A 24,584-nucleotide genomic window follows, 5' to 3' on the forward strand; every position below is an offset into this window, starting at 1 on the left:
AATCAGTCCTTCACTGACCAATCAGCGTTCATTAGCAGAATGCTAGCGTGTTATGGGCAACAACAACTCAACCTGTAAGAAATCGAAAGGACATAAGTACTCGTTCATTCAACTTTCGACCTATAACCCATGTTGAACTTGCAAAACCTACAATCAGATCTGAGATTTCTCAACGGCTATCGGGTGAAAGAGACAAATTTAGCCGTCTAGCTCCATAGACTCCCATTCATTCTGCACTCATGGGCGATCGCCCCCAGTGGAGCTCTGGTGGAACTACAACCAGAATTCGGTACAATAGGACTTAATAGGGAGTGGCCAGGCTCTCTGTAGACGGGCTCTGACTGTATCCTATTGTTCTTTAATCCAGAATGCCTGAAAGGTTTGTTTGAGCGGCGCCCTCTACTGTACAGGAGTAAATCTGCATTTCCTTCAGCCTGAGGCTTATTCACTTCACTTCTGGTGTGAAAGGGCCTTAAAACTTGCCAAAAATAGAACTTTTTTGTTGTTATTTTTTGTTGCATTACTTTTCATAAAAAGTAACTAAGTAACGCAATTAGTTACTATTTTTGGGAGTAACGCAATATTGTAATGCATTACTTTTAAAAGTAACTTCCCCTCTAGGAGCAAACTCTCCTATACACACATTTCCACTGTTTCAGCCATCGTCTACAAAACGAAACTATACCAGATTAATACAGTACATAAAAGCAATGTTTTGCAATGTGACTTTAGCCATTAAAACTATGCAAATCGGCATCATTAGATTAAATATGCAAACATATTTGCATATATAAAGAGTGACAGACCTGAGAGAAAACATCCCAACTGTTTTGTGATCAGCATATGATAGCATTTTGTCAAAAGGTTGTTTATTAACAATATGTGCATGTAAATAAAGATGCTTTTGGCCTTTTAAGATGAAATGGCCCATAAAGTGTCAAAGAAAAACTCCACAGCCATTCACAGAAACACCAGAACAACAGATGAGAGGAGATTCTTGATGAAGCCAAAGACTTTGTGTTTCTGTACAAGCAAAATTACACTTTCAGAAAATAGTGTGTGTGAGTGTGTGTGAGATAGAGAGTGTGTGTGAGTGACTGTGAGTGTGTTTGTATGTATATGTGAGTGTGTGTGTGAGTTTCTGTGTGTGAGTATATGTGTATATATTGTCTATGTGAAAATGCCACGTGAGTGTGTGTGTGTGTTATGTGTGTGTGTGTGTGTGTGTGTGTGTGTGTGTGTGTGTGTGTGTGTGTGTGTGTTCTCTGGGGCTCGATGTAGTCCGCTCTGAAGTGAACTGAACCTCTTCATGGTGTATTAAGCAGCTCTACAGTAAATGGAGACAGTTCTCCGCTATATTAGTGAGCTCTCTAGTAAATCACACGGCACTACAGAAGATTAGCTTCAGTTCAATTAGCAATGGCCAGATGGGAAGGACATATTGTTATAGAAAATTTAAAAATACAGTATATATATATATATATATATATATATATCAATGCTTAGCACATCACTACAAGTTTAAATCAAATGCAAACCAGTTTCTCGGGTGAACCTTCTGTCTCGTCTCAAACCAAACACACTCTCAAATCCTTTCAAGACCATAATCAGGCTTCATCTGCATCTCAAAAAACATCATGAAATGCTTGCAGACAGTTAGCAAATACTTGCACAGAGAAAACAAATCAGGATAGACACAGATCCAAACAAAACTGAGAATATCTTTCAAAGATCAGGAACACGTATCACTAACGAATAAAGGATTCAAGAGAAGTTTAGTATTTCTTCTCGAGGTAACTGGTAAACACACACCTGCCTGTGCTAATATAAACTCCTGGTATCGAGCGCCGATGTTGTTTCTGGCGGTGCAGTTGTAGCGTCCAAAATCCCTGTCGGACACTGGAGTGACCTGTGGACACACACAAATGAAAGGATGAACCCCGATGAAAACAGCAAACAGAAGTCAGCAGAAGTGTGTGTGTAAAGTTTCACTTTTAACCAGCAACTTTTCTTTATTAATTAGTTTAACCAGAAAGATTTCCGTGGGCAAACTGCATTTCTACTCAGTGTTTTGTTTTCCAGTATAAATATCTAAACATTAAACATCAAGATACAGTTACTTGAGATGCTAAATGACTCAAGATATTAAGTGTTTTTTTTTATTGCTAAAAATATCTGCTAATGGTTTAGAAAAATAACCTTGTTTTCCCTTTGAATTAACTTGATTTTCTCTGACCCCACTGACAGATTTATTTATTTAGTTTTTAATAATTTTAAGCGTAAACTCAACTCATTTGGATACCTTTTTTAATAAAGCAACACTTAATATCGTAAGTAAAATGCATCTTGATTTAAGAATGTTTAGATATTTGTGCTGGAAAACAACACAGAAACACTTAGGGAAAACATCATTATTTGCAGTGACAATGTGCTTTTAGCTACGCAAGCTCAATTTTACTAACACTAAAAGTGTCAAATTAAGTAAATGAATTAGCAATAAAGAAGCATAAACCGCCTATTATGGTCAATTTAGTCTTTCAGATCAACTACACTGTAAAAAAGTTGGTGTACAAACAATGTTCACTTATAAATTACTGGTAAATTTCACAATTAACTACAAAGAAATAGCAAGTAACACATTGAATTAAATGTGAAATATTGAAGTGGAAAACTGAAATAGTATTTTCTTGTAAAACATTCTCCAATAATCTTTGTGCAAGCAGCAATTATCAGTCAGCGTGAGCTAACAACGACATGCACATATTTTGGTGTCAGTGGGACAAAGCATTGCAGAGATACAACATCACATTCAGTTTGGCATCAAATTCAGTGACGCGATAAACGAAAACAGTTTTGTCTATCAACACGAAATCCATAACTATTTTCCGGCATGGTCTGAAGATGATCTGAGTCTAATTTGATGCTAGGAGGAGCTTAAAAAAAGTAGGAATCTAGTATAAGATCTAGTAGAAGGAATCTATCAAGATCAGTTTCATTACAATAGGCAAAATTAATCAAAAAATATTAGCATTTTATAAAAAATGTTTTATCATTTTTGACCACAAGGTGGCGCTGCCCCAAAACGCTTGTGCACCTACAATGCATCATGCCAAAGACACATGCCAATTTTCATAATGATATGCCAATGCGTTCATAAAATATAGCATTTTACGTCAAAATTCAAAATGGCCACTGCCCAAAATGTCCTATATGGGAAAATTGGGTGTGGGATTTGGGATTGAGTTAGAGACTCCAAAATTGCTGTGGTTAATGTTCAGACTGTCTTCTATCCATCTGCCAAATTTCATAACTTTCCCACAAGTGGTTCTATGGGCTACCATAGACTCAAGAGCAGCAGAAGAAGAAAACTAAGAGATCCACCTTCGGTGCTCAGGTATTAAAGGTACAATATGTAAAACTGCCACTTGCACAGTGTTATATATTTCTTTCAATTATGTACTTACATTATCCTAAATGTTTCCAAGAATTAGTAAATTCAGAGAAATTCACAATTTTAAACAGCGCACGTCCCTTGTCACTTGTCGCCTGTCAATGACGTAATATCCGCGTTATCCCTGGTTTCTGCTCGTACTGCCATAGTAACCATGGCGACAGATGTGGACAACTGCGTTACGTCTAGCGGCGCGCTCACGCTGTTGTTGTTTCGTTCAAACATTATGGACCATGGCTAGCAGACTGTGGGACAGAAGGAGAACTAAAACGAGGATCAATATCAGTGTGGCGTTTTCGAGATGACGAGAGCTAGCGTCCGCGGCTAACTTCTACTCGACAGAGACGCCGCTCTTGCACGTGCTTTATTAGACAGGTGAGCAAATGTACATAAAACTAATCAATGTTATACAGCTCAACATGATGAAATGTTAGAATATGATCAGTATGTTATTCTAATGTTGATCTCGCTCACTGCTAGTCTCATAAAGACAAACTAACACACAGAATAACATTATAACTTTAACACAATCAAATGCAGTTTAGTGTGATAGTGTAGAGCAAGTGAAACAGCGCTGCGTTACCTCACAAGTTGCATTCGTCTAATAAACTGCCCTGTGTGAGTATTATTCAGCACTTGAGGGTAAGTTAGTTCGGTAAAATGAAATGTCCTCATTCCTTTATATCCGCGGGACTCGCGTGTGGTGCTGAGATCTGTCTCTCATTAGCACTCGCGCTCTGCTTCATATCTCAGTCATGTTAAAAACATCAATGATTTCACTTATCCATAAACTTATTAGATCAATCGGCATGACGGCAAGTTCCATAATTCCGCTTATGCGTCATCAACCTACGCCTTTGTTATTGTAAGAGGTTAGCGACCGCTAGCGGCGAAAAAACAAACACATATCGTAGCTTTAAAGTGCATGAGTGTGATGTAACTGAACCTCCAGAAGCGATCGTCCCTCTGCAGTGTGAATGCGAATGTTGCTGGTCCCTTGACTGGAGATGGTAAAGCGGTCTCGTCTCCACAGCATCGTGGCTGGAGGATTGGACCTCACGTCACAGCTGATGTTCACGGGGTTTCCCTCCCATGAGTAGAAGATGGTCTGATTAGTCTGGAACTTTGGTGCATCTGGAAAAAGAGAAACAGAGATTCAATACTGGCAGGTTTTTAGACTCTCCAGCTGATCAATAAAACACTAGTTCAGTTTTTCTACTTCAAAATGTCACATTTAATTCAATGTTACATGCTGTTTCTTTGTATTTGTACGTGATATTTACAAGCAATTTCTGAGTGATTGGTTTTCAGGCTTTTTGTTTTTCGGTGTAGATTGGACCAGCTAGAAACCAGCAATTAGAAGCTTGTTTCGAAAGTAAAAATAAAGACTCACTCAAATGTCGTCCATCAGGGCTTTAACACGAGCATAACATGTCAAGCATTGTGACACGCAATGAAAAGTATAATATACATGTATACATGTATATTATTTACTAATTCAAAATATGAATATAAAAGTATCTCTACGATTAACTATAACCAAAAGTTCATATAAGTGAAATAAATTAAAACAAAATATAAAAACCTTCATCATTCACATTTCTCAAATCATTTAGAATAATTTGATGGACTAAAATGACAAAAAAAAAAAAAAAAAAAAAAAAAAAGCAGCTGTATAGACAATTACTAAAACAAATAAATATTAATTACTAAAATTATTAATAATTTTTTTTTTATTAAAAAAATTTAAAAATCTTAAAACTACAAAAAAAAAAAAAATATATATATACTAATGCAAACTAATGAACTAATACTAAAAAATAAACATACTAAAAGTAAAACCATCAAAAAAGTTTGTAACTTAAAAAAAAATACATTTTTAAAAACTATATAAAATAAAACGATATAAAGATATATAGATATATAGATATATAGATAGATAGATAGATAGATAGATAGATAGATAGATAGATAAAGTAATGAAAAGGTAAATATAAAAATAAAAATTCAAAATATTAATACAAATATATTAATTAGTTAATTAATATAAAATAAAAAAAATTTAAATATATAAAAAATATTATTAACAATGAATAAAATAACACTGGCCTGAACATGCAACGCTGTACCTTGACTTTCTTTCCATGTATTTTAGTGCACTTGGGAATGCATTATGTGAACAGTGTGAAACGGCCTTTAAAGAAGAGTAATATTGATTGCAACAAAGAAAGACTTTACAGTCTCACTCCATTACGTCAGATGCGTTTGCGGTAAACAGATGCAAGTCATAAAGATGAAATGCATTTTCCACAGACCTAAAACTGATCCAGTGTTTCAGTTTAAGCGCTGAGGGTGTCCGCATTCATTCAGCGTTATTCCTGTTTTACGCCGACTAGAAGGTTTCCATTAGAGAGATTGATGCTGGGCTCACTGTCCCATCTAAGGAGCCGCGCAGAGAAGAGCGGCGGTACTAAATAAATGAGTTCATTAGCAGCCCGGTAACGGTTGGCTAGCTCCTGCCACGCTCATTCAGAACGTCCTTTTTCACCCGTTGGCCGTGAACCTCCACGCTAAGCATATGACATGACGACGGTGATATCAAGGTCAGCGCCTCGCATTCAGGGCCTTTCATTAGCATCTCACTGCGTTTCTCCGATTGTGACAGATGCTGTTTCACAGTGGCATTAATGTGCAATGTTAGCCTAATGTACGAAACAGGGACAAATGAATTTGAAGCAATAAAAACGGATATCTACAAAGGTCAGGTTTGACAACGAGTGACCCCAAGGTTTGGCATTTCATGAGACGGACATGGAAATTAAAACGAATATGAGGAATTAATTACTCGGGAACAATTCCTTCAGTAATTAGTCCCACTGAGGGCCGTTTCTCCTTTTGTGTAGGATACTCAGAATCATTAATTTCAAGTGGGGTAAAATAATTAATTAAGCGAGGAAAGGCTACAAAGTTGCTGCTCTAGTATATTTTTTTTATGAAGTTGGTGCAACTTTGGCTCAATTGTCACTTTTTTTGTGTTGCTATGTGGTTGCTAGGATGTTGTACAGTAGGTGTTTTCTATGAAATACTTCTAGTGATGATTGTATTCCTAGAAGCTTGCACAAACATCCCTGCATAAAAACAACAATGCTTGGTGAAAACAGTTTTTTGTGCATCTTACACTCGATATCCAAGAACATGCTCTTCTGATGACCTCCGATCCTGCTGAGAGCTTCACAGTCGAACCGACCCCAGTCTGAGAGTCGGACGCCGCTGATGGTCAACATGGATTTCCCGTGCCGTCCACGCACTTCCACGCGGCCGTCCTGACTCTAAACCAACACAAACAAATCAATCCACATTAGTGAAACTTACCCATTTTTTTGTTACAATTTTAACAATTTAGTTGTGTATTTTTGCCATTATTATTATACAGTAGTCAACATTTGAAGTGGATCAAAATCTTTCATCAAATTTATACATTTGGCATACGCTTTTATCCAGAGCAACTTGCATTGCATTTCAAGGATCACATTTACATTCTTATCAGTTCTTGTTTTCCCTGGGAATCGAACCCATGAGCGCAAGCGCCAACACTCTACTGGTTGAGCTACAGGAAAGCTATAATTATCAAATAAAAATAATAAGCCAATAAGGCAGGGATTAATGTGATATAAAGATAAGGAATTAACAAAAGTTTTATTAAGCAGAATGGGGAACAATTCTATATTTTAGTGGTAAAATAATGTGAATGTTTTATTTCTATTTAAAAAAAAAAAAAAAAAAGGTATAAGATGTTATACAGTTAAGATGGTACATGCTATGTGACTGTAAACTGAAGGATGAATTCAGCAGACACTTAAAGTGTTTAGATGGATTATTATGGGTCTTAATTATATTTTTGTTTGATTTTAGTATTGACAACCATTGTGTTTTGAACCTAAAGGGTCTATAATGGGGGTAGTGAAAAGAATGGATTAACCATCCACCTTTGTTTATTATAAAATTAATTGGAAATGATAGTTTTCAAAAAAAAAATAAAAAAAAAATAAATAGTGCATATATCCTGGAATTTATGATTATAGACAATGTCTGTATTTAGGATCTGAGTAGTGACTGCGGGTCTAGCCCATGCTAGGAATACAGCAACAGTGCTTGCTTATTTAGCCCGGCTTCCAGAGAATAAATATGTACTTGTTTTGTAATCAGTTAAGTTGATGATAAAACCAAATTAGCTAAGATGTAAATGGCCACTCAGAAAGTGAGAAAATGTGAAAGTGACAGAAATTTCTGGTGTTAAAGGAACACTCCACCGTTTTTTGAAATAGGGCTTATTCACTTTCTTTCCTACATTTAGATAGGTGGGCAAATGCATTTTTGTCTCGGTGCATACATTGTTTTAGTTTGACAGGGTCGGCGCTAGCTTAGCTTAGCATAATGAATGGAATCCTTTGTTGCCAGCTAGCATGTCCTGAGTAAAAGTGATAAAAAAAAAAAAAACACCTAATTACTTCTTGTGGCCTGCGTATTCACAACAAGTACAAATAGCGATGCAGATTAACACTAGGCGATTTCCTAGGCAGATATTGACTTATATATTAAGGACTATGTTAGGGGGAAGCACAGGCGAAGCACTGCTACTTGGGCGTTCTGCGCCCAAGTAGCAGTGCTTTGCCTGTGCTTCCCTCTAATATTGTCCCAAGTCAATATCTGCATAGGAAATCACCTAGTGTTAATCTGCATCGCTATTTGTACTTGTTGTGAATACGCAGGCCACAAGAAGTAATTAGGTGTTTTTATTTTATTTTTTATATCACTTTTACTCAGGACATGCTAGCTGGCAACAAAGGATTCCATTCATTATGCTAAGCTAAGCTAGCGCTGACCCTGTCAAACTAAAACAATGCATGCACTGAGACAAAAATGCATTTGCCCACCTATCTAAATGTAGGAAAGAAGGTGAATAAGCCCTATTTAAAAAAACGGTGGAGTGTTCCTTTAATGTGGGTTTGAATGTAGATCAGTGTTTAATATGACGATATTACAGTTTTCGTCTGAGAAAGAACAAGAGATAAAAACCAGGGTAAAAGATTGAAGTCTTAAGGGAATCCTTTTGAAGGAAAGAGCTATAATAATAATAATTTTTATAAGTGAATTGATGAATACAGGTTGATGTAAAATGAATGACTCCAACAAATGTGACTTGCAAAAATATATAAATATTATGTTTATTTGAAAATGCATGTCATTTCTGGCAAAGATGTCTTAAGTTGGGCTAGAGTTAAAAGATGGTAGATAAAGTCTGAGGTTAGAAGTTTTTGAAAATGCATGCGTACCAGTCCTGAATGCCTCAGCTAAAAGCTGTTATCTGAGCCTGTGTCATAAGTGATAAGCTATTTATAGTAAGGCACAGTGTTTCAGTTGAAGACCATTGAGTCACAGGAAAAAAAGAGGGCGGCCTACAAACTCCTGTGTGAGTCCTGAAGCTGACTTCTGAGTCGAAGTTATACATACATTTTGAACAATACCCGTTCTTATCTTAGGACAACTTTGATTAACTTTTTTGATCCACTTCAAATGTTGACTACTGTATATATATATATATTTTTGTATTTCTGGCGCCGTTTCAATTTGATTTAGATCTTATTTGACGGGACGCAGACAGTTTGTTTCTTTAGAGGAATACAGGTCTGATATTGGACCAGTTTCTACTGGCGTCCCTCAGGGCTCTGTTTTAGGCCCTTTTTAGTCTTTATTTATTCCTGCTTGGGCAACTTGGCCCAACTCTAGGTAATGAAGTCCCCCTGTGGTGAAAATCCAGCTTTTAATGTCGTTTATACATTTGTTTTAATATGCTTTAAGACAAACCATGTGTAAGTTCATAAGTCGACACCATTGCTGAGTATTTCCTCCTTAAAACTGCAGTGAACCAAAGACAGTCTCAAACACACGCTTTGAAATCGCTGGTGTTTCTGACGTCACAAACTACCTTGTAACCAATCAGAACAACGTGTGATTGTCAACCAGTGGATCTCTGAGCCGAGTGAGTAAGTGGAGGCATTTGCATATTCATATATCCGCGCATACTAAATGAGGCAAGGGTGTCGAGTTACATTCAAGATATTATATGGCATGAATAACTTTTTTTCATGAAAAAAAAAGTTTAAATATGTAATTTTGGTGATAAAAGATGAATCAATAAACATGGTCAAAGTTAGGCTGTCTCACTGCTCACTAATAAAGCAATTATTGGATGGGAGACGCACTACAAATAATGTTCAATGTAGGGAAAAACTGCAGACCTGCAACACTGAACTACGGGTGATTCATAAGGTCAAATATACAGGGACAGTCAAATATAACTGTTAATGTGTTATTGTCATGTTAACTCACCCTAAATTCAACACAAGAGAGATGTTATTCACACACAGTATGAGTTGCAGTCTGAACATGTGTTTCCGACCCCTTTTGATTGACAGGATATAATCGGCCCTGATCATTATCTGTTTTTAAACACGATTATTGGCCGATACATCGGTGCGTCCCTAGTTTTAGTTTAAGTGAACTGGAATAACCCTGACAGAATCATATCAGAAATCAGAGGAAAACAGCAAACTAATATTGAGTTGGTCAGCTGTAATGTGCTTGCGGTGAGATAGGGGACTGTGAATATAAGGGGATTCGATGGAGCTCGTCCCCCAACGCCCACTTTAATGATCAGTGTTCTTCGCCTTCCCTGAAAAATCGATACGTGTCCACCCTCCGCTTGATGCCTCGGAGTCTAGAGCGCAGCGCATGACAGTCCTGGAGCGAATGTGCGTTTTATTTGACAGGGGCCGTTATTGTAGGCTAGCAGAACCGAGACCCGAAGGCTTCCCCTCCATCACACTAATGCATGAGATTCATTTCTACACGGACAGCGAGAGCTGACGCACATGCTCCTGGTGTTTCCACGCCTGGAGAACATGATGAAAACACAATCACATGCTCACACTTACTGCAAAATATATGAGTGGAGATTGCCTGTGCTAGAGTGTTGTTTGCAGTTGCTATGCAGTTGCTAGGGTGTTCTGAGTGAACTTCATTGTGTTGCTATGTGGTTGCTAGGGTGTTTGTGGTATAAGGTTGCTGCCGTGTAATGGGTGGGTTTTGATACATTGCTAGTTTCTAAGATGTGGTTCAGATGTGCACTACTACTGAGTGACTTAGTAAACACCACAGTATGTATTTCAACCATAATAAATCTTTAATACACATATATACTCAACCAATGATGCCCGTGAACACAAGCACATGAATATAAACTACAGAAGCTCTGCCTGCTTGAAAACAACAATGCATCGTGAAAAACCACCTTTCCGACTGAATGATTCTAATAAACAACTAATAAAAGCAGTTGCCAGAACCATATTTCTCATTCTGTGGTGTCATGACCTCCAAATACTAATTATTTTGGAGAGCTGGCCTGTAAGCAGATCCAAGAAACTGATCAGTGAGTAAAAACCGCAGACTCTCTCTCTCTCTCTCTCTGTGTGTGTGTGTGTGTCTGACACCATCTCGCCTTGGGCAGATGCTTCCTAACTGTTTGATATGCGACTGAAGTCTCAGTGAGACACGACAACCACAGCGCACAGAGAACAGAGGAGAGGACGACAGAGGAGATAGACAGACAGACAGACAGACAGACAGACAGATAGATAGATGGATAGATGACAGACAGACAGACAGACAGACAGACAGACAGACAGACAGATAGATGGATAGATGACAGACAGACAGATAGATAGATAGATAGATAGATAGATAGATAGATAGATAGATAGACAGACAGACAGGCAGATAGATGGATAGATGACAGACAGACAGACAGACAGACAGATAGATAGATAGATAGATAGATAGATAGACAGACATACATACAGAGAGACAGACAGACAGACAGACAGACAGATAGACAGATAGATAGATAGATAGATAGATAGATAGATAGATAGATAGATAGATAGATAGATAGACAGACAGACAGACAGACAGATAGATAGATAGATAGATAGATGATAGACAGACAGACAGACAGACAGACAGACAGACAGACAGACAGACAGACAGATAGATAGATAGATAGACATACATACAGAGAGACAGACAGACAGACAGATAGACATAGATAGACAGACAGACAGACAGAGATAGATAGACAGACAGATAGATAGATATATAGATAGATAGATAGATAGATAGATAGATAGATAGACAGACAGACAGACAGACAGATAGATAGATGATAGACATACATACAGAGAGACAGACAGACAGACAGACAGATAGACATAGATAGATAGACAGACAGACAGACAGACAGACAGACAGACAGACAGAGATAGATAGACAGACAGATAGATATATAGATAGATAGATAGACAGACAGACAGACAGACAGACAGACAGAGATAGATAGACAGACAGATAGATATATAGATAGATAGATAGATAGATAGATAGATAGATAGAGAGACAGACAGACAGACAGACAGAGATAGATAGACAGACAGATAGATATATAGATAGATAGATAGATAGATAGATAGATAGATAGATAGACAGACAGACAGACAGATAGATAGATGATAGACAGACAGACGGACGGACGGACGGACGGACGGACGGACGGACGGACGGATAGATAGATAGATAGATGACAGACAGACAGACAGACAGACATCTAGTTTCTATACTCAGTTAGTTTCTGCTGTACAGTGTGTGTCCGTCAGCGGACAGACAAATAGAGTGTGTGTACAGTGTGTGTCCGTCAGCGGACAGACAGATAGAGTGTGTGTACAGTGTGTCATCAGCTTCTGAACAGGATGTTGTTCTGTTGGAGGGAAACGAGTGGAAGCGGGAGGTGTGGCTGACACACACTCTGCTGAACACCCGTGATTATCTGCACACACACTCGGCTGAACACCCGTGATTATCTCCATACACTCTCGACTGAACACTCGTGATTATCTACACAACGCTGAACACTTTGAGGAGCTGTCATCTACCTGAGTCCTGTAATGATGAAATCATCAGAAATATGGCCTGTGCTAATGATTATAAACAGGAGGAGCTTCACGATCACTGTCACCTCCACTGAGCAGCGACTCCATAACTGAGATTTAAAATATGATGCACACATGCCTAGCCAATTTCACATGCACAAAAAAACAATTCACGTGCGCAAAATAAAATAAAATATTCATAAAATACAGTTCACAAGTGCAAAACACAATTCGTAGATATAACTGTGCACAAACACTTTCGAAAGTTTAAAATTTACCTTGTTTATCCTTGATTGTGAAAGTGCAAATCGTCATTTGCATGTGAATCGCCTTGGATTTGTATAAAACTCGTGAATTTTAAACGTTCAAATAGTGCACAGTTATATCTATGAATTGTTTTGCATTTGTGAAACGTATTTTATGAATATATAATTTTATTTTGCGCATGTGAATTGCTTTTTGTGAATATATTTTTTTGTGCACGTGAATTTGGTTTCATGCATGTGAAATTGGCTATGCATATGTGCATCGTGTTTTTTACGTGAATTATTAATGAGACAGGTCTGCTTCCATCGAGCTTCATGGTGTGTGTGTTCTTCACCTTATCTCCGTCTGTGAAGGTCTGTCCATCACTGGCTCTCCTCCAGGAGATCTCGGGCAACGGTTCTCCTTCAGCCGTACAGGAGATCATCGCAGCGCTTCCCTCCACAGCCGTCACGTTCCTCAGCTGAGTGATGTGAGGCTGGACTGAACACACACACACACACACACACACACACACACAGACAGAAGGAAGTTTCAGCGAACAGCAGACGTCACTGCTCTCCCAGTTTATTTTAGACAGTAATTGTTTTGAATTACAGTACATCTTAATTTGCACTAAACACAATGTTTAGAGTGACAGAGGACATCACACTTACAGCCTTAAACTGATTCTCCTTCTCATTTAGAAAATAAAGAAGAAAACAAAATAAGAATCATACATGAAGAAAATATTATAATTTTTTTGCATTGTGAGATTATTTTCAGCACAACGAAGCATGCAATAAATACATTGACAGTGAATACATTGACATTCATATATATATACATATATACATATATTCACATTTAATTGTATATGTATATTGTAATGTGTATATATGTAAAAAAACGGAACATAACACAGATATTTGATGGCACAAATGTTCTTAAAGTTGCACCATCTAGCTACTGGAGTGCCTCAGGGCTCAGTGCTGGGACCGCTTCTCTTCTCCATCTACATGTCATCACTAGGATCTGTCATTCAGAAACATGGTTTCTACCATCACTGTTAACATCTAGCTACTGGAGTGCCTCAGGGCTCAGTGCTGGGACCGCTTCTCTTCTCCATCTACATGTTATCACTAGGATCTGTCATTCAGAAACATGGTTTCTCCCATCACTGTTATCATCTAGCTACTGGAGTTCCTCAAGGCTCAGTGCTGGGACCGCTTCTCTTCTCCATCTGCATGTCATCACTAGGATCTGTCATTCAGAAACATGGTTTCTCCCATCACTGTTATCATCTAGCTACTGGAGTTCCTCAGGGCTCAGTGCTGGGACCGCTTCTCTTCTCCATCTACATGTCATCACTAGGATCTGTCATTCAGAAACATGGTTTCTCCCATCACTGTTATCATCTAGCTACTGGAGTTCCTCAGGGCTCAGTGCTGGGACCGCTTCTCTTCTCCATCTACACGTCATCACTAGGATCTGTCATTCAGAAACATGGTTTCTCCCATCACTGTTATCATCTAGCTACTGGAGTGCCTCAAGGCTCAGTGCTGGGACCGCTTCTCTTCTCCATCTACACGTCATCACTAGGATCTGTCATTCAGAAACATGGTTTCTCCCATCACTGTTATCATCTAGCTACTGGAGTGCCTCAAAGCTCAGTGCTGGGACCGCTTCTCTTCTCCATCTACATGTCATCACTAGGATCTGTCATTCAGAAACATGGTTTCTCCCATCACTGTTATCATCTAGCTACTGAAGTGCCTCAAGGCTCAGTGCTGGGACCGCTTCTCTTCTCCATCTACATGTCATCACTAGGATCTGTCATTCAGAAACATGGTTTCTCCCATCACTGTTATCATCTAGCTACTGGAGTGCCTCAAGGCTCAGTGCTGGGACCGCTTCTCTTCTCCATCTACATGTCATCACTAGGATCTGTCATTCAGAAACATGGTTTCTCCCATCACTGTTATCATTTAGCTACTGGAGTGCCTCAAGGCTCAGTGCTGGGACCGCTTCTCTTCTCCATCTACATGTCATCACTAGGATCTGTCATTCAGAAACATGGTTTCTACCATCACTGTTAACATCTAGCTACTGGAGTGCCTCAAGGCTCAGTGCTGGGACCACTTCTCTTCTCCATCTACATGTCATCACTAGGATCTGTCATTCAGAAACATGGTTTCTCCCATCACTGTTATCATCTAGCTACTGGAGTGCCTCAAGGCTCAGTGCTGGGACCGCTTCTCTTCTCCATCTACACGTCATCACTAGGATCTGTCATTCAGAAACATGGTTTCTCCCATCACTGTTATCATCTAGCTACTGGAGTGCCTCAAAGCTCAGTGCTGGGACCGCTTCTCTTCTCCATCTACATGTCATCACTAGGATCTGTCATTCAGAAACATGGTTTCTCCCATCACTGTTATCATCTAGCTACTGAAGTGCCTCAAGGCTCAGTGCTGGGACCGCTTCTCTTCTCCATCTACATGTCATCACTAGGATCTGTCATTCAGAAACATGGTTTCTCCCATCACTGTTATCATCTAGCTACTGGAGTGCCTCAAGGCTCAGTGCTGGGACCGCTTCTCTTCTCCATCTACATGTCATCACTAGGATCTGTCATTCAGAAACATGGTTTCTCCCATCACTGTTATCATTTAGCTACTGGAGTGCCTCAAGGCTCAGTGCTGGGACCGCTTCTCTTCTCCATCTACATGTCATCACTAGGATCTGTCATTCAGAAACATGGTTTCTACCATCACTGTTAACATCTAGCTACTGGAGTGCCTCAAGGCTCAGTGCTGGGACCACTTCTCTTCTCCATCTACATGTCATCACTAGGATCTGTCATTCAGAAACATGGTTTCTCCCATCACTGTTATCATTTAGCTACTGGAGTGCCTCAAGGCTCAGTGCTGGGACCGCTTCTCTTCTCCATCTACATGTCATCACTAGGATCTGTCATTCAGAAACATGGTTTTCCTATCACTGTTATGCTGACGACACACAACTCTGCCTCTCATTCCAACCAGAGGATCTGACGGCTCGCATCTCAGCCTGCCTGACAGACATTTACAGCCCAGGACACACCAAGCCGACGATCGGCCGTCGGGCAACATTGGGCCGTTTTTGAGCGTCGGCCAACATAGTTTTTTCGGTGTGTTCCGCATCGTTGGCTCTAGTCGGACACCGTCGGGCTGTCGGTGAAAGTGGGACCTCTGATTGGCTGTTCTGCTTAGTGAACGAGTCAGTGCACGAGAATAATAGCAAAACAGCGAGCAAAGGACCAAGACCTTCAACTCAACCTTGCGCAGACAGAACTGCTCGGGGTCTTAACCAACCCAACACTTTATCACAACTTCTCCATTCAGCTGTAGGTTTGTCATCTATAACTCCATCAAGGTCAGTCAGGAATGACATTGATGATCAATTTAACTTCACAGACTACATTGCTAGAACTGCTCAGTTCTGCAGATTTGCCTTATACAACATTAGCAGGATCGGGCCCTTCCTATCGGAGCTACACAATTCAAGTTCAAGCGCTTGTTCTCTCCAGACTGGACTATTGTAATGCTCTCTCCTTCCAGCATCAGTCAAACCTCTGCAACTGATCCAGACGCTGCAGCGAGAGTGTCTTTATCGAGCCGAAGAGACGCACGTCACTCCTCTCATCACAAAATTGCACTGGTTGCCAGTTGCCGTTCGCATCAAATTCAAGGCACTGATGTTTGCCTCCAGAACAACCACTGGCTCTGCTCCCGTTTACCTGAACTCATTACTCAAAACTCATGACTTATGCGCCACTGGATCCATTAATACTAACACTGTCTTTTCTCTTCTCTTCTACTCTATATCTATTTAAAAAACATAATAATAATAAAAAATACATATACTGCATTAGACTAAACTGGGAAGGGTCACAGCTCTTACATATTATTGTCCTATTGTGAGTTTAACTGCTTCTATTGTTCTCCTCATTTGTAAGACGCTCTTGATAAAAGCATCTGCTAAATTATTTAATGTTAAATGTTAAAAAACTGATGCAATTTGTACCTTTAAAGTTACTTTGGATAGAAGCGTCTGCCACACGTGTACATGTTATGATCACAGAAATTATTTATAATAATAAACAATTTTTCTTTTTGGGTGAAATGTGACCTGGAGATTCTTCATCCGTATGAAAATACTTCTCATGGAACATTTATTTCCTCTGAATGTCTTTCCTGTAAGTGCTTGTTCTGCTAGTGCGATGTTCACTTCAGCGACGGCTTGTTTATGCTGAACTCACGATAAACCCTGTTAGAAGTGCAGTGAGTGTGTGTGTGAGACAGTGTGAGTGTGTGTGTGTGTGCGTGTGTGTGAGACAGTGTGTGTGTGTGAGACAGTGTGAGTGTGTGTTTGTGTGACAGTGAGTGTGTGACAGTGAGTGCGTGTGTGTGTGAGACAGTGTGAGTGTGTGTGTGTGTGTGTGTGTGTGACAGTGAGTGTGTGTGTGTGAGATGGTGTGTGTGTGACAGTAAGTGTGTGCGTGTGCGTGTGTGTGTGCGTCTGTGTGTGTGTGACAGGGAGTGAGTGTGTGTGTGTGTCCCATAGATAAGCTGCTCTATGTGTCTTCCTCAGGTTTCCCCTAAACAGCGCAGGAATCGAGGGCAAACATCCCCACGGTGAGTTTCATGTATAACAGCCATTCCTGCGCTGGAGAGAATCACACACAGCGCCGCTGAATAAATCGGTGCTGGAATGAATGAAACGCAACAGAAACAGCTCTTCACACTGAGGGCCTTTGAACAACGTCTGCACAGATCAAGAGTTATTTGTAGCGGGAGACGCAGCCGAAACACCCAGAGGCTGTGAAGAGAGAGTGTGAGATACACACACACACACACACACACACACACACACACACGGACGCATGCACGCCCACACACGCATGCACGCACACACACGCACATGCACAAACGCAAACACACACACACTCACACACACACACAGATGCCCACACACGCATGCACACCCACGCACACACACACACACATCAGGAAGTGTCAATGCTGTATTGTTGATGAAAACTCTCCAAAAGCGGCAACAAGATCCAGCACCATTTCAGTGGATATCGGTTGATTTCACTCGAAACAAAGCAACACTTTTAAATGTTAAATGTTTATTTCTAAAATGTAGGTAATATTGCATGCATGAATAAAACCTGTATAAAATATGCTGTATTTAGAACGGTCTTCTTTCAAAATAAAACACATATTGTGTAAAAGTGGTTGTGTTACAGTGTATTTTAGAAAATTAATAGAGTTAATCTGGAAATATTAACCCATGTATGAGGTGAAAAATAAACTGGTTAATAAACCAGTCAAAATTAACTAGCATAAATCAACACATTATCCCAGTTAACAAAAAGTTATGAAAACTGCATTTTCTCTGAATGTTGAATTATTATTATTTTTTTTGTCCTTATTTGACCCATTGCTTGCAAAACAACCTAAATCTGGTCATGTTCTACTCAGTGTTTTCAGAGAGCACTTTCCATATGTTGTGATGAATTATGTATTTTCCGCAGCACTCAATCTCTCTATTGCTCAGAAAAATGAATATCTGTGAAACTCTGTTCAGTGTCTGTAAACTGTGAACTGATGCTCTTCTCAACACGGAGACAGCCTACAGACGACACACACAACACACTGTGAACACACACATGACAGCGTCACGTCAACATACAGAAAAGCTCAGCGAAACCCGTTCTTATCTTTGTCTTTGTGAAGAGCAGATGTCAGGGTTAAACTAGATGTATTCTTGTGAACTCTACTCACTCCACACTTGACTTGGTTTCCATTTCAATATAGATATATTCAATAGAAGAGCTAGAAATATAATACAAAATAATCATATTTAAATATGAACAAAAAATATTCGGGGTCTGAAAACGTAACTTTTGACAATTAATGATAAATAAACACTAATAAACATTTGAAAAAAATATATATATTTATTTATACAATTAAATATACTGATATATTTATATTTCATATAATATTATATTTATTAATTATAAACTATATCATATAATTTAATATATTTTAATATTTATAAACTGTATTGCTGAATTTCTGTCAACAGATGGTCAATATTTGCTTTATCTATATTTTTATTTTCTCAATTATTGATGATCAGAGTGTTCCCTAAATATTTAGAAATATGTAAAAATAAATATGTATAAATATTTCAATATTCATAAACTGTATTTATGAATACATTCTGTCAACAGATGGTCAATATTTGCTTTATCTATATTTTTATTTTCTCAATTATTGATGATCAGAGTGTTCCCTAAATATTTAGAAATATTTTAAAAATAAATATGTATAAATATTTCAATATTCATAAACTGTATTGATGAATTTCTGTCAACAGATGGTCAATATTTGCTTTATCTATATTTTTATTTTCTCAATTATTGATGATCAGAGTGTTCCCTAAATATTTAGAAATATTTTAAAAATAAATATGTATAAATATTTCAATATTCATAAACTGTATTGATGAATACATTCTGTCAACAGATGGTCAATATTTGCTTTATCTATATTTTTATTTTCTCAATTATTGATGATCAGAGTGTTCCCTAAATATTTAGAAATATTTTAAAAATAAATATGTATAAATATTTCAATATTCATAAACTGTATTGATGAAATTCTGTCAACAGATGGTCAATATTTGCTTTATCTATATTTTTATTTTCTCAATTATTGATGATCAGAGTGTTCCCTAAATATTTAGAAATATTTAAAAATAAATATGTATAAATATTTCAATATTCATAAACTGTATTGATGAATTTCTGTCAACAGATGGTCAATATTTGCTTTATCTATATTTTTATTTTCACTTTAATTGCTGATCGGATGGTTCCCTAAATATTAATTTTACACCAATCACACAGTTGTAATTAGGTTTAGAGATGTAAAGCAGTGATATTACGCAGTGTGTGTCTCAGTTTAGTTGGTTTGTTTTCTCTCTCGTCTGTCTCCCTCGCGAGTGAATGTCAAGCTCTACAAACGTTACAAAGTCACAACTGTGTTGGCGCTCCACGTTCGGCACGACAAAACTCCCACCCAATAAGAGCACAATATAAATGTGCTTTGCGAAGAACGAGCGTCTCCGGCTCTTGGATCTTGATGGAGGAGAATAAATCTCCATACATTTCCATGCAAAACACTGGAGGTCCAATCAAAATAATCAGTTTCTGAATATGCACAGCAGCTTCAGGAAAAGATGAATTGAATCTGGATCCTATAAAAGAACCTGCTGGAGTTCCTGCTCGATAATTGAACAGTCTTTCATTTCTGTTTGAAATAGCGGTGTGTTTACGGCGCTGCCGGCCTCGTGTTTGTGACGCATTGCTTCAGTTTCTTCAAGAGAGTTTGAGTGGAAAGCAACTGAATGGAAAAAGATAAGAAGACTCTGCCTCGAGTAAAGACTTCCTCTGTCACAATAGGCGCGTTTCCATTACAGATTTGCGCAAAACATTAGCGTTTTTTTCTAAATGTCGACAAAAACTATTGCGAAATGACGGTGTTTCCATTAACCGATGTTATGCGACTAAACCGTCATTATTTCCTCTCGCGATAAATCATTCCATAAATCATGGAGACGGATGTTAGTAGGTTTACGTATATCCCAGCCACTGCACTAGCCGTTATTATTAATGGCAGGAGACGTATGTGTGATATCCAAGCATTAATGGTAAAGAAAGACCCTTATACTTGTGAGCGGCACATATGAGGAGTTTCTGGGTGTTTCTCCCTCATTTCTGCTTCAAGCTCTTGATTGTGGCATTTCTTTGAGGTTTAGAATCCAGTATTCCTGTAATTATTTTGTCTTTAATGAGTTTAATGAAGAACTCTGTCTCGTCTTCTGTCCAAACACACCGCCTCATCTACGTTAGGTGACCTGTAAATGCGCAAAAAACAGTTTCCAGTGCAGTTTTGTGAATTTTTTTTTTCTTTTTCCGAATTGCCTGAAAAACCTCCTCATGCGAGTGTAAAAACTTTTTTTGCGATAAATGGGAGTTTTTGCGAAATTTCCATTACAGATTTACGCAAAACTTTTGCGATTTTTTTCTAAATATCAATAAAAAAACTATTGCGAAATGACGGTGTTTCCATTAACCGATGTTATGCGACTAAAACGTCATTTTTTCCTCTCGCGATAAATCATTCCAAAAATCATGGAGACGGACGTTGGTAGGTTTATATATATTACAGCCACCGCACTAGACATTATTATTATTATTATTATTATTATTATTATTAATGGAAGGAGACGTAGGTCACTCCTCTCATCACAAAACAGTTTTGCGAAATATTCCTTTTTCGAATTGCCTGAAAAACCGCCTCATGCGCGCGTAACGATGTTTTTGCGCTGAATGGGAGTTTTTGCGAAATTGCCGTGTTTCCATTGGGCGAATTTTCAATTCGCAATTTCAAATTGCGCAATTTGAAGGGTAATGGAAACGCGGCTACTGACGCCTTGTCCACAGTAATATGCTTCCGTTTGAAAGCGCATCTTTTTCTCCTTCTGTCGACACTGAGACGGCGTTTTTATTAATAAAAACGAACCTTTTTGAAAACGCTCTCCAAAATGGCTAAATTTGAAAACGCCGTTTTCGCGTCGTAGTGCGGACTGTGAAGCCAGAGGTCTTTAAAAACGATGACGTAAGTTTAGTCATGTGATGCATATTGTACCAATAGATATTCATGTTTATACTGGTATTATGCCTGTTGTGTGTTGTTCACTTTCACACAGTTACTTTATTTACGACCTCACTTGTACGAATTTGTACGATTTTTGCTAAATTGTACATATTTTACGAGTTGCCCGTATGAATTTGTACGAATGACCTACCCCTGACCCCGCCCCTAAACCTAACCGTCACTGGGGTTTAGACAAATCGTACGAATTCGTACGAGGTCGTACAAATTCGTACGAATTAGCCACCTTTTACTAATTCGTATGAATTCGTACGAATTGGTCGTGAGATAGTGTTGGATTAATGTAGACGTAGCCTGAGACGAGACAACACAACAAAAAAACACTAATCAATGAAGACTGAAGATGAACATTTCCTCACCGAACACTTTGAGGATCAGCTGACTCTCCGAGCTCCCGGCCTTGTTTGTGGCGCGACAGATGTACGGTCCTCCGTCCCCTTGACCGATGTTTTTAATGGTCAGCGTGCTTTTACCCCCATCCATAGTGTTCAACACATACTGCTCCGAACGCTCGATCATGTGACCCTTCCTGAGGAGAGAAAACATCGGCTGATGAGATGATTAACTGTAGCTGAAATAACAACAGATATTAAAGAGAGGACCTATAATACCCTTTTATAAAGTCTTGATATTGTTTCAGCCTCTACTAGAACTTGATTGTTGATTATTTTCCTCATATTCTCCATTGTTGCGGCTCCTCTCTTCCCAGTCTGTCAGTAACGCTCTGTTTACTTCCTGTTTACTGCTCTGTTTACTTCTCTATGAAGCCCCTCCTTCTGAAAAGCACACTGTGCTCTGATTGGTCGGCTGGATCAGTGTGTTGTGATTGGTCGAGCGCTTTGAGTGTGTTTGGGAAATGTCCCTCCCCTTTCCATAACCGGCACTTTAACACACTACTAACTAACTCAACCAGGCCCCGCCCCTTTATTCTGCGCATTAATTATTATAATAAGGAATATTGTGACGTGTTCGTTCCCGGAAGAAACTCAAGACTACAATGGAGGCGTTTCAGGGAGTTCAGAAACACTGACACTCATATAGAGAAGAACTGGAGCTTTTTAATGCTCAAACAGCAACAATACACACTAAACACATATGATAAAAGCAGAAAAGTTCCTCTTTAATACGGTCTATAAAATAACATTTCCTCACTTACATCCCATTTGTGTAGAAATGAATTTATAGAAAGGTAATGTCCATGACTACATGACTGCATAAAGACTGTTTAGGAAAAAACAAACAACTTATATCTTAATGTGAGCAATTTATGTCATGTTAACAACACATTTATTTTATTTTAGATCATTACTCCGGTCTTCAGTGTCACATGATCCTTCAGAAATCATTCTAATATGATGATTTGCCGATCAAGAAACATTTATGATTATTATCAGTGTTGAAAAGAGTTTAATATTTTTGTGAAAACCGTGATGCCTATTATGTTTCAGGATTCTTTGATGAATAGAAAGTTCAAAAGAACAACACTGAAATAGAAATAATGTTATATTTTTAACGCACTCTAGCTGACTAAAATAATTAATTTAAAAAAAGTTCTAGTTCTCTAGCTACTGTTTACATCTTTGTTTGTTAGTGAAACCAAGACACACAGAAGAGTTTCTGAGTCTAAGCCACAGAAAGTGCAGAAACAAAAGAAAAGTAACTACAGTAATGAAGATTCATGTACCGAACAATTCAATCTCAATAACAAGACCACAATTAAGGGAAGTGGAGGCAGGGCGATCAGGCAAAACAAAGGGAACACGCAATTAGATTTAACAAGCTAAACCGAAGCAGTCGGGACACGAGTCTGGACTCAAACACAATCCAGAGCCGAAAATTAAGATTCTGTCAAAATTTACAGAGTCATTATTCAGTGAAAATGAAAGAGAACATCTGCTAAACATCTCCTTTTGTGATTCAAAGAAGCAAAAGCCATGAATCGAATCAGCAAAATGATGACAGAATGTTAATTTCTGGCTTAAGTATGCCTTTAAATAGAGGATGAGGAACAGATGCAAACTATAACTAATTAACAGCTGAAAATAATGATGATAATTATAACAGTGTGCACTAACATTAATAACCTCACAAATCTATCTGATTGTAAGTGTTATATTTTCCGTCATTATTACTGGTATGCTGAAGTGTATATTTATATGATAATTATATATTTTTAATTTAATCAAATAATTTTATGTTTATTGCACTGAATTCTATAGAACTGAATTAGAATATCAATGCTTATTAATCTATTTAAAGGGGTGGTTGATTATGATTTGACTTTTCTAACTTTAGTTAGTGTGTAATGTTGCTGTTTGAGCATAAACAACATCTGCAAAGTTACGACGCTCAAAGTTCAGAGCAAAGGGAGATATTTGCTTTTAAAGAAATCGCTTTTTAAGGACTACAACAAACGGCTGGTAGAGACTACACCACATTCCTCCCGGGTTAGTGACATCACCAACCCTAGAATTTACATAAACCCCGCCCCCTGAACACAATTTATAGATTATCAAGACAGAATATGCTAATCAATGACTAGAAGATAACTACACATCAGCTTCATAAATTCATCAACTAACCATTCAGAAATGTCCTGTTGCTTCTACATGTTGTCACTTCTTCTTGAGTCTCTCCATCATTGTCTGACTCCGGTTTGAACATAAAAGGCTAAAAGCTTTTGAAATGTTCAGTGCATGTGTGTGTGAGGTAAAAGGACACGAGCTCTTGAAGCTCCACCCCCTGTGCCGGGATCAGCAGCTCATTTGCATTTAAAGGGACAGACACAAAACGGTGTGTTTTTGCTCTCCCTCAAAAAGTGACGATTTTAACATGCGATATAAAAATATCTGTGGTGTATTTTGAGCTAAAACTTCACACACACACACACACACTCTGGGGACATCAGAGACTTATTTTACATCTTGTGAAAAGGGCATTATACCACCGCTTTAATAATAATCAATTGAGACCTGTATGACGTGTCGTTCCAAACCCGTTTGGCTTTCTTTCTTCCGTGGAACACAAACTATAATATTCTATAATATATAA

At 38.3% G+C, this 24,584-nt stretch overlaps 1 protein-coding gene across 1 annotated transcript in view; it reads right to left on the reverse strand.

Moving 5' to 3' along the window:
* Positions 1-24,584, reverse strand: part of LOC311284516 (neural cell adhesion molecule 2) — a 282,772-nt gene that overhangs the window by 28,311 nt on the left and 229,877 nt on the right. The window contains exons 7-11 of the mRNA XM_084399547.1: positions 21,893-22,062; positions 13,094-13,239; positions 6,630-6,780; positions 4,398-4,585; positions 1,813-1,909 (exon numbers count right to left, since the gene is read on the reverse strand). Coding sequence (XP_084255673.1) covers positions 1,813-1,909; positions 4,398-4,585; positions 6,630-6,780; positions 13,094-13,239; positions 21,893-22,062 — 752 coding nt within the window. The remainder of the gene's footprint in view (positions 1-1,812; positions 1,910-4,397; positions 4,586-6,629; positions 6,781-13,093; positions 13,240-21,892; positions 22,063-24,584) is intronic.

Source organism: Rutilus rutilus (genome assembly GCF_951802725.1).
Source record: "Rutilus rutilus genome assembly, chromosome: 2".
Lineage (NCBI taxonomy): Eukaryota > Metazoa > Chordata > Actinopteri > Cypriniformes > Leuciscidae > Rutilus > Rutilus rutilus.